The sequence below is a fragment of the Puma concolor genome, chromosome D1, assembly GCF_028749965.1.
Source record: "Puma concolor isolate L17-30 chromosome D1, mPumCon1.1.hap2, whole genome shotgun sequence".
Lineage (NCBI taxonomy): Eukaryota > Metazoa > Chordata > Mammalia > Carnivora > Felidae > Puma > Puma concolor.
The window spans coordinates 27,680,347-27,707,425 of NC_141676.1; the positions used below are offsets into that span (position 1 = coordinate 27,680,347).

General features: G+C 37.3%; 2 protein-coding genes across 2 annotated transcripts in view; both read right to left on the reverse strand.

The window, feature by feature from the left end:
* The window catches only part of NAT10 (N-acetyltransferase 10), a 38,127-nt gene extending 32,111 nt beyond the window's left edge, over nt 1-6,016 (reverse strand). Inside the window, exons 1-3 of the mRNA XM_025928431.2 lie at nt 2,821-6,016; nt 757-879; nt 353-444 (exon numbers count right to left, since the gene is read on the reverse strand). Of these exons, the coding sequence (XP_025784216.2) occupies nt 353-444; nt 757-864 (200 nt within the window). The 5' untranslated portion in view covers nt 865-879; nt 2,821-6,016. The remainder of the gene's footprint in view (nt 1-352; nt 445-756; nt 880-2,820) is intronic.
* A 789-nt stretch (nt 6,017-6,805) lies between these two features.
* The window catches only part of CAPRIN1 (cell cycle associated protein 1), a 39,131-nt gene continuing 18,857 nt past the window's right edge, over nt 6,806-27,079 (reverse strand). The window contains exons 5-19 of the mRNA XM_086677707.1: nt 25,984-26,222; nt 25,814-25,896; nt 22,039-22,176; nt 20,800-20,852; nt 20,636-20,722; nt 18,456-18,611; nt 18,265-18,373; nt 17,098-17,159; nt 16,494-16,604; nt 15,886-16,035; nt 14,847-14,997; nt 12,176-12,370; nt 11,590-11,690; nt 10,475-10,538; nt 6,806-8,942 (exon numbers count right to left, since the gene is read on the reverse strand). Of these exons, the coding sequence (XP_086533833.1) occupies nt 8,878-8,942; nt 10,475-10,538; nt 11,590-11,690; nt 12,176-12,370; nt 14,847-14,997; nt 15,886-16,035; nt 16,494-16,604; nt 17,098-17,159; nt 18,265-18,373; nt 18,456-18,611; nt 20,636-20,722; nt 20,800-20,852; nt 22,039-22,176; nt 25,814-25,896; nt 25,984-26,222 (1,764 nt within the window). The 3' untranslated portion in view covers nt 6,806-8,877. The remainder of the gene's footprint in view (nt 8,943-10,474; nt 10,539-11,589; nt 11,691-12,175; nt 12,371-14,846; nt 14,998-15,885; nt 16,036-16,493; nt 16,605-17,097; nt 17,160-18,264; nt 18,374-18,455; nt 18,612-20,635; nt 20,723-20,799; nt 20,853-22,038; nt 22,177-25,813; nt 25,897-25,983; nt 26,223-27,079) is intronic.

The following is a 27,079-nucleotide window of genomic DNA, read 5'->3' on the forward strand; positions in this document are numbered from 1 at the left end:
CCACAGATTCTCATCTTCAAAAGAAGGGTAACGAGAGTACCTAAACCTCCTATTTGGCTAGACCAGAGCTTGAAACCAACCTTGGTGGCCTCATTACCTTAGTCTCAAGCCAAAGCTTCTACTACACAGTACCGTTCCCCAGAAGACCTGGGAAAGGCAAGGTGGCTTTGAAATTTATCGTCAGGAATGAAAGAAGGACATCAGCTCTATTATTTTCACTATTTGGAAGAGTCCTCAGAGGTCGCAGCTCCCCAACAATCCCTGAAAAACTATGTCAGATAATCATTTCCTGGCATTTAATTAAGAAGCAGCAACTATAAATGGTATGGGACACTCAAAAGGCCCAACTTACCTGCTAAACCCCAGCTCTTTCTTATAACACCACAGCACTGAAGGCCGAGCCTTCACAGTTGCTTTGGACAACATGTGATGGAGTATGACCACCTGCCAAAGGAAAAAGTCACAGAATCTCATGGCCAAAAGAGACCTCAGAGACTGCCAGACCTCATTTTGACAGATCTGGAAAGTAAACAGAGGGCCAGGAGAGGGCAGTGCCCAGGCAGGGACTAGAAGCCCGGTCACACACTCTTAACCTTGGGCTCAGTCCACCCCTAGGTTCTCACAAGGCATTTTGTGTAGAGAAAAGCAGTCAAAGGGACCTTAATGTTATTATGTGCTGAAACCTCAGAGGAGCAGTAACAAGCTAACTGTGGGACAAGACACAAAGTCAGCCAGGAAGTGTTTACGAGGTATTACCTGGTCCTTTCCTCGGTCTCCGACTACAACAAACAAAGACCTTTGCCTTTCAGCAACTCCATTCTCAATGAGAATCCGGATTCGGTTATCTACTTTCTTCCGATGCATGGTGAAAGACTATCACTGAAAGAGAGAGAAAGGAAACACAACTGGACATGAACGCCAGATTCTGGGTGAGGAACATTAGCTGGCAGCCTCTTGGGGGACCAGGAGCTATGCTAGGCACGTTGGGAAGTATCATTTTACCTAACCCTCAAACTGCTCCCTAGGGAACATGTCAGTCTCATTTTTAAAATTAGGAAACTGAGGCTTGGGAGGCAAAGAAAATGTTTCCTCAGCATGGAAGTCAGAAGGGAAGCTGTATTTCATACTTCTATCAAGGAGTTTTTTCAAAAACTTGAAACAATGGTCCACAAAATAGAATGATTAAAATATATGATGGTATATTTGTGAGATAATAAGGCAGTTTTCAAAAAAGCTCCTTCAAAATCACTTTCAGAAATTATCTAAGGATATGGATAAAGATGCTTATGAGAAGACTGACATCACAGAACAAAGCATGATACCATCTTTTAAACACATGTACATAACATGAAGGGAAAAAAAACCTGAAAGAAAACACAAAAATGTAATTTTTGTGGATGGTGAGACTGCAGGTGGTTCTTATTTTGTTCTTTTGTTTTTTTTATTCATATGCATTACTAATAAAGTCAGAGAAAGGAAATCAATGAATGTTACTGTGATGAAATGTGTCCCACTGTCTCCTCAAAGGAGAGAAACCCGTACTGAAGCCTGTACAGACAGACCTTAAAGTTGGATTACGTACAATACGATAATGCATTATTACCACAATAAATACACCAAAGAAACATCAGGAATATCAATTATATTTCTACAACATTGAAGGAAGAATGACAGCCTACCTAGAAACTACAGAGCCTGCTGCATTCTAAATATAAAGTTCATTAATTGAACCTTAAGTGTGCCTTAACTGTCCTTCTACCCTCCAATCCAAATATGGATTTTAGAAGTCCTTTCTTAATATAAAACATTATGTTACAATCAATGGCTCCTTTTTTATGAGGAAAGGAGCAAGTATAAAGAATTCAAGTATTTTAAGGAAGGAATATGACAGGATTCACACTCAAATCTGCCCGACTCCAAAGCCTAAGCTCTTTCCAGCTCCCCACTCTGCCCAACTTGTCAGTTGAGTTGAGGCCACATAGAGATCACACACAAATCAATCAACAACTAGTTAGTAGGGACTGCTTTTTGCTCTAGTTACTGTGGGAGCCCCAGAAACAATACCAGACAAGACTTGACTTCAAGGAGCTTTCATTCTCCTTGCAGAGAATATTCAAGAGAAAGAGATAAGGGACAATTTGTCTAAAGACAGATAAAACTAGACGCAAAAATAATAGTACAGCCAATAGTCTGATGAAGGTCTGAGATTACCGTGGGCTGGAATTGCCATGGAAGGCTTAACGTAGGAAGAGGGCCTTGAAAGGAAAAGAAAGAGAACTATTCTTCATTCACTCGTCTATTTGTCTAACAAGTAAACACAGCATCTATGTGCCAGCCACCACTCTAGATGCATTAGCAAATGAAACAAGTCCTGAATGTGACTCCTGAAAAAAACAGTATAAACGAACGAGCTTAGACAAACAAATGAAAGCATGGGAGGATCTGGAATCAGACTGCCTCGGTTTAATGCCTAGCGCCAAAACCAGGAACCGTAGGCAAGCTCCGCGGAAAGCAAAAGTGTTGTCACCACCCCCCCCCCCACACACACACACACCCAGACCCCCAGCTAGAGTTCCCCAGAAGGTGGAGATGGAGCCACGCAACCCCGGAGAGCGCTCGAGAAGCACGCGGAGAGTGGCCGCCAATCGGGGAAGAGGAGCCTGTCATCTAGGAGTGAGCGCCCGTGTGGGCCGGCAGTCGACGCGGGCCGAGCATTGGCAAGGATACAGAGCCTTCATCCTCGAGCCGGCCACCTCTGGCCCCAAGCAGGACACAGACACCGACCTTGGTACCCATCCCCAGCCATCCCGTCTTGGGTACCTGCACCCCGAACCCAGCGGATCCCAGCCAGCAGCCAAGCGGAAGCACGTGGGGAAACCCAATTACTCCAGAAGCCCAGAGGGAGCGGCGGGCTGCCCCTAGCGATGCCTGACCGCGCGCTCTCAGCGCTGGCCTCACTCCGCGACGCGCGTCCTGCTCAGGCACTGAAAGGCTCCATGTGCGCGAGCGCACTAACGGCGCGGTGCGGCCTGCGTGCGGGGACTTTCGGCAACCATGTCTCCGTGTGATGACGTCAGATGCATCGTAGGCGGAGCTGCAGCCTACGTGGCCAGCGCGGTTTTGGAATTTAGTCTCTGCTCCGAGTGGCACGGGTGCGATTTGCCTCTCGTATCAGAATCAAGATGCCCTGGCTCCGAGGGACAAAATAAGCGCTTGCCGCTGTGCTGGGGCGAGCCCGGGTTACCAGACAGGCCCGGGGCAGCACACGGTAAGGGGGTCCAAGGCTCTTAGTGTTTATCCTAGTTATACGAGACGACCGACTCCAGGGATCTGTGCGTAATTTTACCCTTTTATTTAAATAACTTCCCATTTTAACGTGACAAAATGAGGAAACTCGATCAGCAGACCTGTTTTATTCACTTGATCTTCCACACCTGAAGAAAGGGCCCTGCAGACCTGTCGGAAACTCAGTATTTCTACCCACCGGTGCGGGTACTTTGTAAATTCCCTTTAGGCCTAAACTGGACATCAAATGATGGCGCTCTTCTGAAAATCAGCTCTGGGGCTCTGCTCTTGTTAAATACTTCTTCCTCCCGCCCAGCTCCCAGGCGAACTCGCCCAAGCATATTACAAGCACCACCTATATATTCTTATACTACAAGAACCACCTGTATATTCTTATACATTGTCTTTGGGCCAGATTGTTGAACTTCAAGTAAACAAATTCCAACATTTCTTGAATACCTCAGATTCAAAATGTCTGAAGCTGAACTCCTTCCTCAAACCAAGACACTTCCAATTCCAGTGTAATCATCACTACTACCCATTTTTAGTCCAACACCCATCATTTTCATATTTGCTCAACAAATGTCAATATGCCAGACACCAGGGATAAAGTGACCAAAATGTTTTTCACTTATAAAGTTTGCGTAATTCTGGGTAAGCTTTAAGTGCTATTAAGAAAAAACTGTCCAATAAGTAAAGTAACTAAGGATATGTTTTAGTGGTGGACATGGAAGGCCTCTGAGCTGATGACACTGGAGCAAACACCTGAATTTAGAAAGAATGAACGTTAAGAATATTTGAGTGAAAAGCCTTTGCATGCTTGAAGATCGACTAGTGAGCAAGAACAAAACAGTAGGCAATTAGGCCAAATAATGAACGCACATAGACCAAAATTTAGGATTTAATTCTAGGTATGATGGGAAAACCAGTGGAGTTTGGGGAACCAGGAAGTGACAAAACCTGACTTGTCCACAAAAATCACTGCAGGATGATGAGTAGAAAGAACCATTATAAGCTACTGTGGTTACTTGCTCTAAGCAGGTAGTAGTGGTGGTCAGAAGTGTTAGATGATTCAGGATATATTTTCAAGGTAGAACTATGTGGATTTGGTTAAGGACTAGATCCAGGGTACAAAAGAAAGTATACCCAAAGTATTTGCCCTGAGCAAATGGATGAATGCAGGTTAATGAAGAGATTGATTTGGAACACTCAAGACTGGAGTAATTGGGGACCTAGGAATATTTTGGAGGAACTAAAATACTGATTGTATTCAAAGTCCTGGGATTAGATGGGATCGCCTAGGGAAGAATGTAGTTAGAGATCAGTCTCACGACTGAAGCCTGGATTACCCAGGAAAGGATACTGAGCACTAAGTGAGACAGGAAATATGTAGGATCCATTCACTACTGCCCTCCACTTTATGTTGTAATCATTTCTCTCACGGGCTATTCCCAATAGACATCTCTCGCCCCATACAGATTGTTCTCAAAACTGCATTGTGTATTCTTTAAATGGCAATTTTGTTAGGTGACCCACTATCCTTTACCCCACTCCTGGCCCCATACACACACAGCTTAGAAACCTGTTTCCAACTGTTCTTAAGAGACAAAACATGGAACGTAACTGGTAAAGCCACCTGTAGTACACTCTTTACCTGTTTTTCAGCCTCTAACTCTACTAAAACACATACTCCTACTTGAGCAGATAGCTTTCTCAGTCCTGGAAGAGTGTGCCTTTCTTTGGATATGCTCTCTTCTCCACTTCTCTAATTACTCCTCATCCTTCAAGTCTTAGTTCAATTATCCCTTTCAACGAAGTCTTTCCCAGTCATTTTGACTAGGTCATAATTTATCGCAGTCATGGCCTTTATAGCTGTCATCAACTCTGTTGCTCCATCACGGCATTTGCTACATTTTTGTGTCACGACATCATTATCTTTGAACAGACTGCTCAGTGAAAGCAGGAACCAGTGATTTTGTCACCACTGAATGCTTAGTGCTTGCCATTATGCTTGGCAAAGGGACACCCAAACTTGCCAAATAAAGCCTTAGTTCACTGGCTTAATACGGTGTCTCCCTAATATAAAGACAGTACTTAAAGCAGTACATACAAGTAGGAATACACCAAGAACTGCCTTTACTATTTACTAGATGAGGTGGTCTTTTCACTGCCTACATTCAATGAGCTCCTGACTGAAAGAAGGTGGTGGTAGTCTAGACTCTTGAGAAGACAAGGCTACCAGAGAGATTTTCTGTTAAGGTTTTTCCTCTCCTCTCACAAGTAGCACTTCAGAGCTTTGCTGGATACTATACACAACTAACGCAGACTTCACTCAAGAACAGTAAGAAATCAGATTTTAATATTTAATCTATGTAATTTAAGACATTCACTATTCTTTTCCAGTATTTTATAGAAGTCAGAATGGGAAAAGGTATAGAGATAAGCCTTAACAACTTACTTTCATTTTCCTGATGGTTTGCCCTCCCCACTGACTGTACAGAAGGGATAAGCTTAAGGGCAATACTGATTCTTTGAATATAATTTATAGCCAAAGTGCTTAATAAGAACTCAAGTGGGATGAGGATCCAGGAACTTAAAAGATGAAATGAAGAAGGGTTTGAACTCAGTGCTTACCTGTATCTCAATCCCCTAATTAGATATATTACTGAAAATATAATGAACAGTACAAATTTCCTAAGACACTCAGGAGGCTGAATACTCAACTGCTTCTACATTTTATGAATTGTCAACAGAGCACTTCAGTTATTGGGCCTTCTGCAAATAAACACATTCTCATGCCTCCTATAAGTGGAAAAGTCTCCCACATAACAGTTGCATATATAGGAGACAAAAGAACTGTAGAAGCTAACTGATAAAAAATGTTTCAAAGGATATTTGTTTTAATATCAAGATACAGTGATTGCAAAACTCTTCCATATTCAGTAGGGATATTAAGATCTAGAAATAGAACTGCTCTAACCAAGGTCATCAATGACATTCTACCTTAAAGCTCTAAAATAGAAGTCTCATTATCCACATGAGATGATTGATATTGTGCATTTACAAAAGTACTTTATATGTGGAGTCTTACTATACCAAGAAGCTACAGTGACACACGTGACAGTCATTTCCTTGCAACTCTGCTAAAATATGCATTTGACCAAACAAAAGGTCTTCTGCAGGTAGGACAAGTATTCACATATTATACAGAACACTTAGTACCAAGACTCAGATCTTAACGGGACTTTTTAAAAAGTTCTCTGCCTCATAACAAGGCACGTCCTTTAAAAAATATAGTCTGAATTGAGACATAAAAGCTTTACATTTAGACTGTGATAGAATGCCAAAAAAAAAATTATACTATTTCAAAAAGAACGACTCTTTTAAAAACATACACAGAAATAATGAAACTACTAACACCTTTACACATTCACAACATCTACACTAATGCATAGAAGTTTGAAACCTAGAAAGCATTTCTCCCCCATCCCATCTCTGAACTGATTCATAGAGATCACTGTATGAAGAATCACTTATTTACTTCAATTTTAAATGTCATGAAATTATTTTCTACACAGATAGCAAATTTAGTTTTGTATATAGAAGGACTGTAAGCATACACATCTAGGGGTTACCCAGTAAACCATGAATATTTTATCTATTCCCCGTGAAATACAACTAACATATGGTTGTGGTACATCCCAGGCAGATGTCATTTAAAGCACACAACGGGAGGTGCTAGCCAAAGAAATACTCATTTGTAAAAGTAAACGTATAACCCTTGCAATATGATGTACCACAACCACACATGAGAAAAGTCAGGAACTTATTTTATTTTAAAATAAACATTGGAGATACCCCCCCATTCCCCACCACCCTACAAAAAAACTTTTGAATGTGGAATGTTCAACAGCCTATCCATTTTAGGTTACAAAACCAGCAAAAACTCCAGTTGTCTAACAATGAATGTTTGAGAATCGTTCTTTTGTTTTGTTTTTGTTTTTCTTCAGTGGCTGAGCACCTACTGGAAAAATTCCTTAGCTAAAGGCTAATAAAACAAAATTCAATTTCTGCACAGAAAATACCATTAACTTAGTATTAGTAGCCTTTGCTGAAAAGATGGGATTAATTCTCCATGAAGTCAAAGTGGGATATGACAAGCAGCATTAAGTTCATAGGCACACAAAACTAGTGCTCAAACTGCTAGCACAAATTCCAACAGTACATAAATTACTAAACTGTCATCTCCATCAAACTTGTGACTCTCCCTATGCATCTAAGTGAAGGAATCGCCACTTTGAATATAAATGCCTCCATGAGAAAAAGATAGAATCCAATTAGGGTTAGACAAAAGATAAATGCAAGTACTACAGAAATAGCTGCTGGAGATAACCATAAAATTTGAAACACTAACAATGCATGGGGTGAACCACATAAGCTGCTAGCTGTTGAACACCAGTGTTTCAAGATACAACTTTTATAAACATGTTTTATTTGTTTTGCTTATACCATCAGAACTGAAACTACTGTCTGTCATCTCCCTAAAATAGGGAAATCAATCTAAAACACATACTGGTGCTTTTCAAAAGATAGCAATTTAAAAGGGTGGTAGCAGCAGGCATTTCATATCTTTTTCTTTTAAAAACCTTCAGGCTGCAGGAAAAACATGTGACCAAGAGTGTTATGATTATCCATTAGATATTTTCATCAGTACCTGTACCAATTTAGGTGACAATACAGCAAGATCCGAGGATTAGTGACAGACAATGTATGTTATAAGGAATGATATATAGTACCAATCCTTATAAAAGTCATTGTCGAAGAAAATGTTAAGTGTTCAAAAAGGTATCTAAATACTTCACATTTAGTACAGAAGCGGCCATCCAGATTACATCCCATATTTGTTGCATATTTTTCAAAAAGTGCCAATCAAAGCCTAATTTTGCATTTTGGCTTTGTCTTATACAGTATCAGCTGTTAAAAAGCAATTTACATGTGTTTGTAACCAGTCGTTTGGCCAAGGATGAAGAGTGCTGTGTCAAAGCTGGTAGCCAGCCTTATATTAAGGGCCCATGCATAATTTGGTATGCATCTTAACGTTCAGTGCTCCAATTTAACTGGAAAAGCTGTGAAATGCAGTTGTTCTGCCAAACCACACTCCACTCCTTCCTTCTTCAAGGGAAATATTTTAGTTTTGTCAATTACCATTGAATAACTCTAGGGCTCACTTGTAGATTTGATCCAATGTCAAAAGTCAATCTTGCTCTTTCCAAGCCACTTCAAATAACTATGGAGATATCACCCCGTAAAGTGTATTATGTTTTACTCCTAAGCAAGGGTGAGGAATCTGAGTATCATGTGCAAGGCTCAAGATGACGCTTAGGACAGAACATGCAGAATAAAAATAGTTTCCTTCCATATCCAGGTAATATAAAGCTGACAATTATAGTCCTGTCTTTATGGGATGAAAACAGTCCCTTTACAATAAGTTTCCTGAAAGGGAGAACAAATAGATAATAACTCTTCTGGTAACATATTATGGTACACTGGCCAGTGTGTTTTTGGCGTTTAAACATAATCCTGTGAATCAGATTAATTCACTTGCTGAGTGTTCATTTGCGGCATCCCTCTGTTGGGTCTTGGGGGCCCTCCACGACCTAGAAGACAAAAATGGCATTTGGTTTTTCTTTCAAATATTATTTGTTTTGCCTTCAAGCAGATTTTTCATCTGAAGTCAAGAAGCATGTGGGCAGCTTGTCACCACATTATTAGGTTTAAGAGGTCAATTCTTCAGTGTTCACCTGTCCTGGAAGTTGTCATGCGCAAATTTGCTCATGTTCTCTAGCTAAAAGAAGAGTAGAGCTAATGGAGTATTCCACCAGTACTCATTCATTCATTCATTCAACAAGTATTTATTGAGTGCCTACTGTGTGCCAGGCACTGTCATCAGGCGTTGGAAATAGATACAGCAGTGAAGACAGACAAGGTACCTGCTCTCATGGAGCTTACATTCTAGTGTACACTCTAGCTTACATTTCAGTAGTAAGTAACATCATACTATCAAAATTAATAAAAGCACCAGAATGAAAAACAGACCTTGTTACCTAAACTGTTAAAAAGAAACTACATAACATTCAAAATTGTATAATGACTTGTAACAGATAAAATAACTTTTTACATGCTGTTAAAACAGATTTTTAGCTACCAGTCAACTCAACTTTCATAGAATATGCTACAAGGTGAGAAAGAACATAACCCACATTCACATGCAAATATCCTTTGATACTTCAAGTCAATAATTCCCAAGTGATCCATTAATTTAAAAATGCACCTTTTTGCTGGCCAGTTTCTACTAGCATTGAAATCAAAGTACTTTGTAATTCCTCCTTAATATACATTTTATACATGTGATGGCCCAAACCTAGAGGAAACCTATTCAGTTTAACTTCCCTTAAATCAGAGAACCATTTAGAACTTCAGATCATATGAAATGCTACCTCTAATTGTTACACAGGTTGACTTTCTGCCCAAATGAGGAAGCAGGTTTCCTATGGTAATAGACAAAATCAGACACTCTTTAAACCTACAATTTTTAAATATAGTTCAGTAAGTTAGTTAGGATTTTGTATGTTTTACTTAAAAGTCAGAAATAATTTGACATTTATATCGCTATTAGTGATCCAAAGGCATTGAAATTTCAATTAGTTCTATCATTTCTAAATGGTTCTCTAAATGTAACTATGGCTTATCTGGCCATTAAAGTGTTTCTGACTCTAAAATATAATATGCATGTTCAAAAATGAAAGAGGAATAATAAATTTATATAAATGTTCAATCTCATTCCAAAAATGTCTTACAAAAATGTTTCAGTAAGTACTTCCTAAAAACATTTAGCAGGTTTTAGGACCTGAAAAATAATTTGCAGTTGGAAAAACACTTTTTCTAAGGAGGAGAAATGTTCTAGTTTTCAAGACAATTTATATAGTAACAGGGAAAGTCATTCAAAAAATTAAATTTGGGTTCAAGGTAAGTTTTAGAAACAGAGCATTTCATTTAATCCCTAGCAACAAGTCTGGTAATGATAAATGTATTCCTAACATGTAACCTACATGCAGACTATGGAACAGCTCTTCCAAGGCCAGAACAGAAGCTCCACTTAGGAGCTAGGATCACCACCACAAAATATTACCTCGTGGGGCTCCCCGTGGTCCACTCTGCCCAGAGCCTCGCTTGAAATTCTGCTGATATCCATCCTAAAAGACAAGCTAGTTAGTACTGAAGAAAACGTACTTTTTTTTTAATGCTTTCTCATCTATCTATTCTTAGTGTCTCACACAGAACACAAAATTTGTCCTTATTCTTTTTAGACATTTCAATATATAATAGCCAGAAGTTATTCCGTAATTTACTTCTGTTACTCTCAAGAACATTCAATGAAATATCTCTGCTCTTAAAAATCATTCTTTTTTTTCTCCGACACAAATTTATTTTAAGTGTAATTAACATACAGTATTACATTAGTTTTAGGTGTACAATATAATGATTCAACAATTGTATACATTTCTCAGTGCTCAAGGTAAGTGTACTCTTAATCTCTTTTATCTGTTTCACCCATCCCCCCTATCTACATCCCCTCCAGCAACTACCAAATTTGTTCTCTATTTATAGAGAGTCTCGTCTTTTGTCTTTTTGTTTCTTAAATTCCACATGAGTGAAATCATATGGCATTTGTCTTTCTCTGACTTTTTTCATTTAGCATTATACCCTCTAGGTCCATCCATGTTGTTGCAAATAGCAAGATTTCATTCTTTTTTTGTAGCTGAGTGATATTCCATTGTGTATATATACATCTTCTTTACCCATCTATTGATGGGACACTTGGGTTGCTTCCACATCTTGGTTATTAGAAATAATGCTGCAATAAACAGAGGGGTGCGTGTATCTTTTCGAGTTAGGGTTTTCATTTTCTTGGGCTAAATACCCAGTGGAATTATTAGATCATATGGTAATATGGTTTTTAATTTTTTAAGAAGCCTCCATACTGTTTTTCATAGTGGCTGCACCAATCTGCATTCCCACCAATAGGGCATGAAATCATTCTCTTTTTAACAGACTCTAAAAAATGAGTACCTATACTAGAGTGCTAGGGAAAGCAAAAGTCACCATTCTCCATAATAAAGTATCTTGTAAAAATGTGCAAAATTAGCCTCAAATTACTTAGTTACCCAAGTCCAAACAACCCCATCAGTCTGTTTCATTGGCTTATTTAGGTCAGGTTTATATTTTAAAGCAACTTCTACCTACCCGTTGATAGCCAGAGTAGTCCCGGGGAGCACTGAACTGAGACTGTGTGTAACCACTGTTTGGAGTGTTAGAGAATGAAGGGCGGTAACCATCATATCCTCCTAAAATTTAGGACAAGAAAATAATTTTCTTATCTAAATGAGAAATTTTTACTTTCTTACTACTGACCAAGGGAAGAACTGAAAAATTATAAGCCATGCCAGTAATTCAAATTAATTTCTAATTCCCCATCCTGATCCAATCTGTTCCTAAATTTCTGAGTATTAATTTCCTTAGAAGAGGACATTTTCACCCATCCATGCTCACATACCCCACATACAAAAAAAATCCCCATAAACTCTGATAATGGAAAGCAATTATCCCCTCAGAGACATGGAAAACATGGATTTGACACATACAAAAAAACCCATTACCAATTTTGTCAACTTAAATAACCTATAATATACTAAAAATGTTTAAAATGTTTAAGCTATACATGAGAGATTAACACAGAGAGACATACATATCTTTCCCAAAAACGTCATGACATATTTCTATTTTACAAATCAAAAAGGAACAAGAACTTGCTACTTTTTTTTTTCTTTACCTCTGAATCCATTGGCAGGGCCCCTGTATCCATTCATTAAGCCTCTAGCACCACGGGAGCCACCACGAGACACACCACGACTATTGTAATAGGGCTGACTGCTACGAGGAAATCCAGTGTTCTGCTGGGGAGGCTGCTGGTGGTTACCAGTCACTTGATGGGGCTGGTCCTGGGAACCATGGTAAGTGCCAACCACTATGATAAAAAGAAAAAATTTATACACACACACACACAGCTCATTACAATTTGTCCTTTCACGTTTTCTGGGTTAAGAAGTGTCTTATACCTTCTCCTCAAATCATCTTTAAATAAATTTTAATATTTCCAATAAGGAAACCTACACATAAGTCCCTATTTTTCTCCTGCCCATATATTAAGCAATTCTCCAACAACAGTTCCAAACTTTTGGAAGCACACAATGTGTGAGAGCACAAAACTCTATCCCTTCCAAATGGAATGAAAACCTATACTATTAAACATCTTCTGAGAGGCATCTGCCTATTAGCACGAGACCCACAATAATTCAAAAGATCTTACATACTAAAACAGTACAATTACATACTAAAACAGTACAATTACCACTGTGTATCATTTAATGATTTTTCCACTATAAAACTCCTTAGTGGTAGAAGCTTTCTTATTCTTTTAAATTTCCCTTGACACGTTAATGAAACCTACAAAACCATGCTCTCCTATAGCTAAACAACCATATGGTAGAATACTCAGTCAATTATGAAGGTAAATTAGCAGAAGTCTTCAACTTACACCTCCTTTAATGCCTGATTCCATTTCAAGTACTTTTAACGTACAACCAATTAAGAAGACAGTTAAATAGTACTCACACTGGCACTCAACTTGATGAGGTAAAGAAAAGATTCTAGAAGGTTCACACTACCTTGCACACCCCCCTCCTTCCACAATGGGAAGTCTAGAATCTAGAAATCTTTAAAAATTAAGCTCAGAGGTACCTTTTGGGTATTAACCAATGTTCGCAATGCACAGGGGAGAAAAGACAGGATACTAACACTACCTTTGGGAGGTGAGGAAGGTATAGACTAGAGGAAGGCCCACGCCCCAATTACAAAAAACAGCCAGCCCAAATCCCCCATGTTTAGACAGAGAGAAAAGGTGGTGTACCTCTTGAAAAACTTGACCAGATATATTTTGTGGCCTCAGGAAACCCCAAATACATTTATCGGTTCTTAAAATACTATTTTGCAACGAAAAAGCTAAAGTGTGCCTAATGGAAGGGATGTTATGGCTCCTTTTTGAACTGTGCAATTAATGGACTAATTACACTATTCACTGTGGTCTTTCTACACAGACTGCCTTTCCCTACATTCCCTAAATTTAAAATTACAGGTAAATATCATGATTACAGGTGACATTTTCTATCTAAAGAGAGTCATTCATATGCATGTAGACAGTGGCAAAAGAAGTGAATTTTCACCTCACTTTTTATCAATAAGAATTTTATTAGTCTTGGCCAAATTTCACTGCAAGGAAACTCATAGCAATAAATAAAACTCATACAATTAAAGTGTGGTCTTTATTTTAAAATACCAGAATTACTTAAAAAACAACAAAAACCCCAGAATTTCTATTGAAGTGTTTGTACAGCATAAACTCTTAAGTCCATAAATAGCCAGATTCTTGCCGTATCCTTTTTTCATGTTGTTCCTAACTCGATACTACAATTTGCTGTAGAGCAGGTGTACTGGGGGCCCATTGTGCTGATATGCTTATGAGTACATGGCAATAATTAAAGGAGCCTGAGCACAAAGCCCAGCTTTATCATTCAGAAGCTGAACATAGATAGCCTAATGGATAAATAGCCATCAGATTACAGCTGATTCAAACTTCCTACTAATTAGTGAGTGCTAAATACTACAGAGATATGTAAGAATTTAGTACTGAAAAAATCCATAATGTTCATCAAAGTCTATCAAGAAATTAGACGATTAGAATATTTCATAGTTATTTCAATCAGTCTGATAAAATTAAACTATTAACTCCTATGATTTTAGCAAGGTTTGCTAGTTTGTTGTGGGATATTCCAATTAAACAACCGAGGATCTAAATAACCAAAGACCTAAGCAGGTATTTCTAATGCCTTACAAAGTTAAGAAATCTAAGATATCTCTATCTACATTGTTATGACAGGTATGGTAACTAGCCAACTTACGTATGACCCTACTTGCCAAAAAGGATTTTATTTCAACCTAGTTCTACCAAATGCAGCCACCAAGAGATTTCTGCATGTTTTACTGATTATAATTAGCACACTGACAACTCCTTACTGCTTAACTTTGTATAACTGACTTAACTACCTACCAGGTATCATGCTAGCCGGCTTTAATTAATTAGCAATTAAAAGTAAAGTAGATCATAATCTAACAAGTTCCACTAAAATCACAGAATGAAACAGAGATATTATGAAAGCTTACTGACCAAAGGAAAATGGGTATAAGGCCTCCCAAAAAGTGCACATAATTCACATACGATAAATATGGACTTGATTTAATTCAGGATCTGCAACAAAAATTCCATAAAGTCTACTACTAGAACAAAAACTTGTGGACACTGCCACTTTAAAGTGTAAACCCTCCTAACACTGTCAGTAATGGTGTTGGAAAGCAAGCAGCCAAGGAAGGGACACTGGTTTTCCTACCTGTTTGAAGCTGTTCTTGCTGCAGGTCTGTCTGTTCTACTTGGTGAGGCTGACTAGAAAAGCTCTGGTTGTAACTGGCCTGGTACTGATTTTGCTGTTTCAAAGTTTCTGGTTCATTAACAGGAGGAACTGGGGCATTCATATTGAACACCTGTAAGTAAATAAAGTAAATGATTACTTCATCCCCTTATTGCTAACAATTTCCCTACTTTTAAGATGACAGACCTCAATATTGGTTTTACTGAAAAATGTAAATACATTACAGAAGTCTCAAACACACACGTATATTCCCCCCATATAAATATTTATTTATATTTATACATATATATACACACACACACCATATAGCACTTCAAGGAGAGCATAACTGGGTTTCAAAATTTAAAAATACAAAAATCAGCAGTCTTGGAAATGTTACTATAAATAAGAAATCTTTTTTAAGAGATGCAAACCACTGATACAATGTCACTTACAGAAATTAATTCTATGAATATTTTATTCATTTAAATTTTCTTATTGACATTTTAACCAAAAGTTAATATTTTAAGTATTTAATCCTATAAACTTTCCCATGAGCACTGATTTAACTGTATCCCATCAATTACAATATTCTCATCCTTTCCTAGAAATTCTGCAATTTAGGGATGCTTACTGAAAAACCACGATGAAGTATAACAGGTGAAATTTATTATGAGAAACTTCAGTAAAATAAAAGATTAAGCAAGTATGGGAAAATGTAGACAGTTGTTAAATCTCGGTAATGACTTACATACACAGATACAGTAGTCTACTTTTCTGCATGTTTACTTTTGTTAACCAAATCTAAAGGATGAAACTACAAAACAGATATGAGAGCACATAACTCCTAAAACTCAAATTTATCTCTGGGAGCAGGAAAAATCAGAGTTTATCAATTAAATATACTCTATAGTTGGGTAGATGCACACTCAAGCACAAAGTTAAATGAAGACTTTTCTGTTGAGACTTTGGCATGATGATAGTACACACTAGCCATTTAATGTTAGTTTAATTTACTTACCGTTTGCATGGATTGGAATGGAGCTGCGTTTACATTGATTCCACTGCTATGTAACGGTTTGCTTGTCCCAGCCTGGAACACCTGAGGCTGAGAAGCAGCCGGAAGGGATGACGATGCTGTAGTCTGGTCTGTATTTAAAGAGATTGTTGCCTAAACACAAAGTAAACAGATGCACTTTAGTGATAAACTAAATTTAGCCAAGTCTACTATCCAAGTCTTAGTATGTTAAGAAATTCAACTGGGGCGCCTGGGTGGCTCAGTCGGTTAAGCATCCAACTCTTGATTTCAGCTCAAGTAATGATCTCACAGTTCCTGAGTCGAGCCCCACACAGGGGTCTGCACTGACAGCATGGAGCATGCCTGGGATTCTCACTCCCTCTCTCTCTTCCCCTCCCCCATTCATGTTCTCTTTCTCTCTCTCTCAAAATAAATAAACTTAAAAAAAAAATTCAACTATTTCATAACAGCAAAATACTTGTATTGCATCACAGCAAAATAACGTATCGCATGCATTAGGTCCAAAAAGAGTCACAACATTAATAATTTACCTCTGCCCAATTCATAATAAGTGCCTATCAAGTTTATGTTACCTAGTAACAGAAACTTGCCTGAATCTGGTCAATTGGTTCCTTTTGTGGTCGTTGCTCTGTAGCATGAGAAGGCTGGTACAAGGGTTGAGATGCTGTATACCCCTCACTTGTGGATGAAACCAAAGGAACCTACACAGAAATAAAGCAATCAAAGCTGCTTTCTGTTATAAACCAACTCTAATACAGACAGGGCTAAGAAGTAGACAGATATACCTGTTAAATAGACTACAAAATCTAACAACTGCAAAAAATACATATAATATTAAAGATGAACATTAAATAAACCCAATCCAGTTATGAAGTCCCCCACAAATGCTTCTGAATGGCAACATTTACACTAAATTTTAGAATTATGAAATTTAAAATGTGTCTTCTCAAATTTTACTGTTTAAAATAAAAAAGCATATTCCTTACTATCATAAACATAACATTTACCCAAAAAAATTATTTTTAAATTATTAATACCAAAGTAAACATAAACATGGATATAAAAGTAGACAGCTACCCTCACCAGACTTGTACAATGATAAAATTGATACCTGACTTTCATTACGCTAATTAAAGAAAGAGACCCAAGAACAGATTAAAAACAAATATGCAACAATATTTCTATCATTCCTACCTGTGTAGCTTCTGGTTGTACAGGAACTTGATTAGGCTGAGCAAGTCTAGATTCAGAATGAACTGCAAAATTGACCAAAAGCAACACTGTTACCCAAAATCAAATTTCTTCAGAGAAAATTTCTATAGCCAAATCCTAAAAAACACTTTTTGGTGATCATGAAAAGAATTAGGCAGGATTTTAGCTTTCAAGTGAGCATTTTGGTTCCCTGGTAGTCATTATTAGTATACTCTCACAATTGCTTTTATTTCTAGAAGGCATAACCCTAATCTGTTTTCTAACTCTTGGTAGAGATGTTACAGAGATAGGAGTACCCTTTACTTTAGAGAAATCCTAACTACCCTACCAAACTAACTGTGTCATTAAACATGCTTTTACTCAGCAACTCGTTTTATGAAACTGAAGACATTAAATATTTTATACAGTTCCAACTTTTGTGCCCTTAATGCCATGTTCTGGGGAAAAAAAAACAAGACTCAAAATTACTAATGGTCCTTGAGAAAGACAGTCCACTTAACCCAAAGAAGACACCAACAACTATATTTGGTGCTACTACTTCTAAAAATGGTGTAAGACTATTAAGAGTTTGAAACTTCAACTGTCTTTTGACTCATCTTCTCCTTTCCTCTTAAGCATCCTCTTCTTTCCCACTTAGACCGTTGCATCTCATTTTTATTTAAGTAATAAAATGTTCAGAAATTCTCCCAAAAAGCTGCAAGCATCCTTCAGAGAAGGACACCCCTATTATTTTTATGCTAAAATGAATTTTGAAACTTAAAAAGCAAAGCAAAATTTCATTTATCTAAATTACAGGAAATGGTTCCCACAGGGCTGGAAGAGAGGATAACTAGTGACTGGAAGTACACACAAATAGGCTTCTGGAGTACAGGTAATGTTCCGGTTCTAGGTGCTGGTGTGTTCAGTTTGTGAAAACTCTTCAAACTCTACATTTGCACGTACTTAAGTCTATATGACAATAAAAAGTTTAAAAAAACGGAACCACAATTATTCATATTATAGGAATAAAGAACATTTCTTATCAAATTAAAAGACACAAAATCCAAAAGTTAAGCAAACGTTAAAAGGGAAAAATTCATTTTCACATTTTTTACAAAACCTGAAAGCACTGGCCCTATATTTGTCACACAAAAATGTACAATTACTAACCTGGAGGGCAAACCAGCTGGGGCATATCCATGTTTTGTGTTGGATTCATAGGCTGTGCAGATACAATGGCAGGATCAAGTGTCTGGTTTTCAAAATCCAGCATTGAATCCTGCAAGTTAGGATATAATGGAATTAAATAATGTAAACACTTAAACCTTCAGTTAGTTAGTGTCTGACTGAACTGCACCTACCTGTATGAAATTATAGGGCCCCTGCATTTGCGCCATAAGATCCTGGACTCGCTGTCTTCTCACAAGGGGATCTGCCTGAGCCACTGGAGTCAGAGAGTGGGGCTCTGGTACTGAAGGAGATGCAGCTTGAGGTTGCTGCTGGAGTGAATTTACCACCTAAAGTGGAAGAAGTGGGGGGAGATGCAGACTGGTAGAATGAAAGAGCTCCATTCATGACCATCACAACAGGTCCCTGAACTATATATGGAACTACATTATAAACAAGATAGTCAGCTTTAATATAGCTACTCCAACTGACAATTATCCCAAATTTAACATTCAGTGCTATTACTTCTACAGTGTTCTCTACTCCACATGATTGCCACGTAACTTTTCAGATTTACTTTATAAACCGCTTTCAAAGGAAGGAATACCCATGCTTACTTCCAAAAAAACATATTGTGCTTAAACTGCTCTGCCTTCTATAGTAAGTAAATTTGTATTTATCAAATACATATCCACCTCAGTACCTGATAAACAGCACTCAAGAAAAGTTACTATTTATCATCAAATTTTGAGTTCCCACCATTTCATCCTCTCTGCCAATACCAAAGAATCAAGCCCTATCACCTTATCTAAATTGCTACAAAAGCCAAAACTCACTATATCTACCTTTTTCCTAGCTCTAATAATTTCTGATTATTATTGTTATTAATTCCCTGCTCTTCTAGGAAATCTAATTTTTATTACATCAGTCAAAATTTACATTCTGTCTGGCTTTTAAACCTGGGCAACTCATACCTGGTAAGCCTCAGTAAGTCATAACCTTATTTTCTTTTATAAGCAATAGTGAGATAATCATCATTACCTAAACTGATCACAAAGACCAAGTGATCTGTCATCTACATCAGGCTGGTCAAAAAATTCCTTAGAATCGCATATGGATAGCCTTTAAAAAGACCCTACCTGCCAAGTACTTAAAAACAAACCATACTGGCACGGTGCTAAGTGTGATAATATACTTTTCTCCCTCAATAAAATGCAAAAAAGTACTTAACTACAAAGCACTGTTACTTCCCAGTCTTTTCCTACTATGCCAACCCATACTTTCCATTCTTAATGTTCAACAAAACAAATATGCTAATTCATTTCTACCTGCATATCCATGCTAATATATACCTATTATCTGACTTCCCTGAAAATACACACCAAATCTACTTTTAGTCAAGGCCCAGTAGGTTCGCACACCACCATTACATAGATCTTTTACATCTTATTTTCTTCTAAACCTCCTCTAGTATTTCTGAACTGCCTTGCATAATTCAGCAAATACAGACTGTCTTGGTAGGGTTTCATGGAACAGTGTTTTCATCTAAACTAGGTAACTTTCTGGGATCAGGGGCAGGTTATCAGTAGTATGTTTTGGCACATCAATAAGAGCTAAAAGTACTACTACAATTGCACCTTTGGAGAATGATAGAAGACATATTATTTTTTCTGTACTTTAGATATATGAATACATAAAAGAAGTCACCTAAAAGAGGATGGAAAGGATGGTTGGGACTAATTTGGTAAGGCATTTGATTTTATCTTATAGGCAACACGGCACCATCAAAGAGTTTCAAGTGAAAGTAACTTAATCAAAACTAACTTTTCTAATAATTGACTGTAAAAGTGAATAGGATGGCCTGTGGCAGTTAGAAAAGAAAAATATGAAGAGAGCCTCTGAACTAGACATGAGGACCTGAAAAAAGGTAATGTCAATTAAGGGACAGAATTAGGAAACACCAGAAGTCTAGCGCATTAGGGAGAAAGAGGAGTCTAAGAGGAAACTCCAATATATCCCTTGGAAGGTGGGCCTTTTCTGGAGGTTATCTATGTGGGAGCCCAGATTTTTAAACAGCAGCCTGCTATCGACAATAGAAAATCATGTACTTTAATAACCTTAGATAACTTTTTTTTCCCCACTTCCACAGATAACTTTATATAAATTTTCTGTAGCTAGATCAGCAGAGATTCTATTAAACATACACAGGGATAAACAAATTACTTTTTAAAACATAATGATCCTGTTATGTGTATTAAGTTTAATATGACAGTAAATGTACTAATAATGCAAAAAACTAAATCTGTTCTTAGGAGAGACAAAAATGACTAATTAAAACAAAAGATACCAACTTTGCAACTGAGAGAACTCTTACCTCAACTGTTTCAACTGTCCACTCATCTACCTGCTCCTTTTCACCACTGCTGAACTGTGTTTCTGCCATAAATTGTCTATTTACATACTGCAAAGCAAAATAAATGTTTGAGAATTGTTTGAAAGGCAGAAAAGGAAAGCTAGCATTAAAAAAAAAAATCATACCTCTGTTGATTCAACTTCACTTTGTTCCGTGTATTCTTCTGCTGGCTCAGGTTCTAAGTAGTTAAAAATTGACATAAATGAGTGTTAAGAAAGTATTTTTTTTATTAGCAATTCATTTCAACTCCAAATAAGTTAACAGTTTACCATCAAACAGCCGGAATTTATTTACAAAGTTACAATAGTTAGCATTAAGTTTCTGTATTTTATCATTCTTACAATATTTAGAAAGAGTTTTCTTTACCATTTATTACAGAATAAATTAGGCTCAAGAGTAGTTATTCTGGACTAGGTATAATGCCAATAAAGACCTAAGTTAAAACCTCTCTATTCTTAGAGTACTATCATACAGCAACATACAGATTAAAATCTTACTATTTTAACCTACTTGGTAAAGTGGTTGGGGGGATGGAGAGGAGGCTTACTATGTCCATCTGCAACCATAAATTCCACCAATGTGCAATCTTCCCTTCTAGTTTCAACCTAATAGCTAACACTTGTGTAAAGTGCTTACTATGTGAGAGGCACCATATATATACTTTCACGTACTGCTTTCTCAACAGAGATAAAGAGACAGAGAAATTCAGTCACTTGCCCAAAGTTACATAGCTAATGAGCGTCAAAGCCAAGATTACAATCCAGGCAGTCTGATTCTTTTCAACCATTTCAAAATTCATACTCTGACAATGTTCCCAATGGTACTGAGAATTTTATTCATCAACTTAAGTTATAAAAGTATTCCTGGTAAGTGCTTACCTACATATTAGTGTTGTACTAAAGTTAATTTGAAAAGATCCCTTGCCACTGAGAAATTTATGGTTCAGGATTAGAGAGTTATAATCTCCCCATCGTTTAACATACACACACACACCCTTCATACTATTCACTTCATATACTGGCATGGTAAACAACAATAAATCTAGGTATGTCAGCCAAAATGTACTTAAAAAGTCCTAAAACATTTCCCCTCATCTGTACTCCAGGCCAGCAATATTGCAACAAAAAAAGTTATCAGTTTGTAATAGTGATCAAGACCAGTAAGTAAATGATTGATCTTCAAGACCTCTGGGAATTATTCTTAATATGCATTGTTTTAATGTTTTGTTGTGCTTAAATGCTTAAAGCTCCTTTAAAACTCTCAGTGTGCATACATAACTAAATAAATGCAGAGCTTGAACTTGTGGCAAAGGAGAGTAAAACCAAGATTCCTACACTACAGCTCATATCCACCTAAGTACTCACCAGCTTCAGCTACCTGATCTTCAGCTGCAGGTGCTGAGGCTGCCTCTTCTTCCTCACATAGCCCATTCTGGTGGTTGTGAGTGCTGTCAAAGTAGTTTGACTGGAAAACACGCTCAACAATTTCCTTTAGAGCTTTATCTAAAAACAGAACATGAATTATAATGTTAGACTATCGGGCATGCCTGACCTGAGTAAGATTCAATATGCTACAAAATGCTGTGGTAAGAAAAAAACCTTATCAACGGTTACTGAAACATACATATAAAAAACATTGAAGTCCACTAAGGACAGAAATTATGGAATGATAGAGAACAAGAATAATCTATTAGTACTAAACTTTATATATTTTATGTAACTGCAAGGAAAAAAAAAGCTGACAGTTATCATTTATTCATTATTTATTTAGCACCTACCTATATGTTAGGCAATGTGCTAGGCAATGGGGCTACAAAATATGTAAGATACAGTATCTGCCCTCCCTAAGTTTCCCTAAGTTTACAGTCCAATAGAGAAAAGTTATCAGATATAAAAGCAGTGAAATCACATCTGTGAAACGTACTACAAAGAGGTACAATGGATTGAACCTAATCAGAGAGAGGCACAGGAAGCTTTCCTGGTGTGTGAGTGCTGCAAGAGCAGAGATCTAGAAGATGAGTAGTAGAAAGAAGTGTTTCAAGGCAGAAGCAACACCATTTACAAAGCCCTGTATAAAGGATAAGGATATAGAAAAGGGGTACCAAATACAAGAAAATGAAAGCATGCACTGTAGCTGAGGAGGGATAGGGAGGAAGAAAAAGCATACAGACTAGTCTGGAGAAACTGATTAAGAGCCAGAACATGCAAGGTCTTTAAATTAAAGACAAATGTATATAAAATTTAATTTAAAAGACAGCCATTAAAAAATTTTAAAGAGGGATGGGGAGGATGGATTCAGTTAAGAGAATGCACTAAGGGAGAAACGTAGGAGAGACAGATTCAGAAGATATTTGAAAGGCAAAAAACTGTCACAATTTGGTACACACTAAGATATGAGAGGGCAGAGCAGCAGGTGAAGGTGTGTGTCAAGAATTCATCACAGGTTGCCTGGGTGGCTCAGTCAGTTAAGCGTCAGACTCTTGATTTGGCTCAGGTCAGGAGATTGAGCCTGGCCCTTGGACTCTTCGCTGAGCATGAATAGCCTGCTTAAGATTCTCTCCCCCTCTCACTCAAAAACTACAACAAAGAATCATCTCAATTTCCTGGCCTTGAAAACATAGAATATACCTATGTACATAGAATGTATCTATTCCCTAATCAGTCACTATACAGAAAAATAAAACTTCCCAGGACTATATTAAAATATCATAAAATTACCTCTATTAACAATAAAACTACCAACAACTTTTTCTTCCCCACTTCAGAGGCTCATGACTCAAAACTATGCATTTTAAAAAACTTATGCAGGGGCGCCTGGGTGGCTCAGTTGGTTAAGCGTCCGACTTCGGCTCAGGTCATGATCTCACGGTCCGTGAGTTCGAGCCCCGCGTCGGGCTCTGGGCTGACAGCTCAGAGCCTGGAGCCTGTTTCAGATTCTGTGTCTCCCTCTCTCTCTGACCCTCCCCTGTTCATGCTCTTTCTCTGTCTCAAAAATAAAATAAAAACGTTAAAAATTTTTAAAAAAATAAAAAATAAAAAATAAAAAACTTGGTTTTTTGGTTAAGCAACCAACTCCTGATTTAGGCTCAGGTCATGATCTCATGGTTTGTGAGTTCGAGCCCCGGCGTCAAGCTCTGAGCTCACAGCACAGAGCCTGCTTGAGATTCTCTCCCTCTCTCTCTCTGCCTCTCTCTCTCAAAATAAATATATAAGCATTAAAAAAAATCTGAAAACTGAATGCACATAAAAATACTAACTTGAATACATTAGTAACTTTTCATTAGTTATAAAGATGTTACATTCCTAAGGTAAGTAAACAAGACTAGGCAGAAAACACCATAACAAGATATAAACTTATACTTTAACCCTTGTTACTCATCAATAACGTTCATGAAAAATTGATCAGGCTTGAACTAAAACTACTTTTTTTTTTTTTTTTAATTTTTTTTTTCAACGTTTATTTATTTTTGGGACAGAGAGAGACAGAGCATGAACGGGGGAGGGGCAGAGAGAGAGGGAGACACAGAATCGGAAACAGGCTCCAGGCTCTGAGCCATCAGCCCAGAGCCCGACGCGGGGCTCGAACTCACGGACCGTGAAATCGTGACCTGGCTGAAGTCGGACGCTTAACCGACTGCGCCACCCAGGCGCCCCTAAAACTACTTTTTTAAGCTAACAAGTTTATACACGTATGTAAATTTCTTCCTAATAAAACTTCTGTACCTATTTGTGGCAAAACTAAAATTAAGAAGACACAAAGATTTCTTTACAAAGAAATACACTAAAGAACAACAAACAAAGAAAACAACAAACAACAAACAACACAGAAAATTTTTTTAGTTTATTTTTAATTTTTTTTTTTTAATGTTTATTTTTGAGAGACAGAACACACGCATACATGTGTGGGAGGGGCAGAGAGAGAGCAAGACAGAGGATACCAAGGGGGCTCTGCTCGGACAGCAGAGAGCCCAACATGGGGTTCAAACCCACGAACTATGAGATCATGACCTAAGCCAAAATCAGATACCCAACTGACTGAGCCACCCCAGAGCCCTGAAAAATTCTTAAAAAAAAAAAAAGTTTATTTATTTATTTTGGGGGAGAAAGAAGCACAGTGGGGGAAGTGGCAGAGAGCGAGCGAGAAAGCGAATCCCAAGCAGGCTCTGCACAGCACAGAGCCCTACACAGGACTCAATCTCACGAACTGTGAGACCATGACCTGAGCCAAAATCAAGAGTCAGACATTTAAACAACTGAGCCACCCAGGTGCCTCAAGAAAATTATTTCTTAAATGAAAAGATATAAGAGAGTTGTTTCTTCGTATTTGATTTACCCATTTCCTTAAAGCAAATACAATCCAAATTACATCATACAGTTTTGCCAATTAAAGCTTTTAATCCGATTTAATTTTTCACCAAACAGCTAAAAATAAGGTATAAGCACTTTTACCTTAAGATGTTCAAAAATCTACTTCCCTAAACCACCTTTATAAATAGCAAAGATAAGAACCTATTATTTACTAAGAGAATAAACCTAAAATTCCTAATTTACCAATGAAGTGAAGCTTAAATGTCGTCCTTTGTTTTCTTTAAAGTCAATAAACATTGCATACTTGAGGTTAAGGTTTTTAAAAAGCACAAAAGAATTAATGTCCTCAAATTACCAGAAGTCTATGAAAAACTAAGAAAAGATGAAGGCAATGACCATGAGTAAAATGTATGAGATAGAGTAAGTATTTTTTCACAAAATTTCAGCCATAAGGAAAAACCAGTCCCTATCTAATACCAAGAACTCTGGAAAGCCTATTCAGTATTAATCTGTCCACCTCAAGCAGAGAGTAAGTTACAAACAAAATTGTGATAAGTCAGGGGATTCCCATCTCTACAGATTTATTGATTCATGATGGGTTTTTTTTTACTTACACATACACACACACACACACACACACACACACACACACACACACACACACAGCAGGAAGGAAAAAAAGGAAATAAACCAAAAAGTAAACAGTAGATGAATGTTACTTACACAATTCTAAAAATTTCTCCAATTAACATTACTGTCAAAAAGAAAACTAACTTTTAAAGATTCTTAGTTACAAAATTATATTCTTAGTTACAACAACTGTAATACTCACAGGTTGTTCCACATACAGATTTTTCCTTTCCTTCCAGCAAGTCCCATAGGTGAATGGAGGCATGTTCATACTGCTCATTCAACCTTATAATAATAATTAAAAAGCTAATTAATCACCTTTTAGTTGTCAAGCCAACATTTAGAAGTTTCTACTACCAAATACCACTATACCTCAAGCTCATGTCCCGTTCAGGGTCTGCTAATTTGTAGAATTCATCCAACAATGACAATTCCTCTTCAGACAATATTGGCACTCCATTCAATCCTTGCTTCAGATCAGTTCGCACCTCATCATCCCCCAATTTGTCCAAAACATACTGGAGCTCAAGTACAGTTTTTAAACGTTTTTGTTCTGCTTCTTCTCTCATAAGCTGCTCCCGACGTGCAGTCTTCTTTATTGTTTTCTGAATCTGCATAAAAATATTAAGCATAGACATTAAAATGAATTTCACAAAACTCCCAATTTAGTTCAACCAATTTCATTTCCAATGTAAGACATATTTTACTCGATGAGTTATGTGATCCTGATACACAAAATGCTGATTCCTAACGTACAAATAGAGTTTAGTATCTAATAACATCATCTGTTTTAAGCAGATGTTAGAAATTCAGAACACATCTTTCTTTCCCTATAAGGTATCATTGTAACACTAAATGTTGCCAATAAAACAATATATTTGGGATTTGCTTCAAAATAATCTAGCTGACAGGGAACAAGGGACTATATCAAACAGGACTGTCCATGAGATAAAAACTGTAGAAGCTGGGTATGGGTACAGAGGTATTCATTATATTCCTTTCTTTAGTTTTGAAATTTTTCATAATAAAAAGTATAAGAATTAAAATTTCTAATTAAGAACCCGAGCCAATTAAAAAAGAAACCCGAGTACAGCAAAATAAAAAAAAATCTTACCTATATCCATCTCCTCTATGGAAAACTGGTCCAAAATTTTCATTTTAAGTACCTACTATCAACTTAAAAAGAGATGCTAAAACCCACCACTGCTTCCTCACAACCCACTTGCTAGTATTATATTATCCCAACATTTTGAAAATAGTGACTAAAACTAACTTGTTTTTATGAATAAGGGGATGCTGGCAGAGAAAAAGAAGGTGGCAGAAGACAAATAAATGCTTAGTACACATGTATTTTTCCCACTACTCTTTTCCTAGTACTCGTCTTTTACTTTCCTGTGAAGGTTGAAGGGAGAACATCAACCAGACTCAAGTACGTCTCTCTCTTCTCATGTCCAGTGTCAGACTGGGC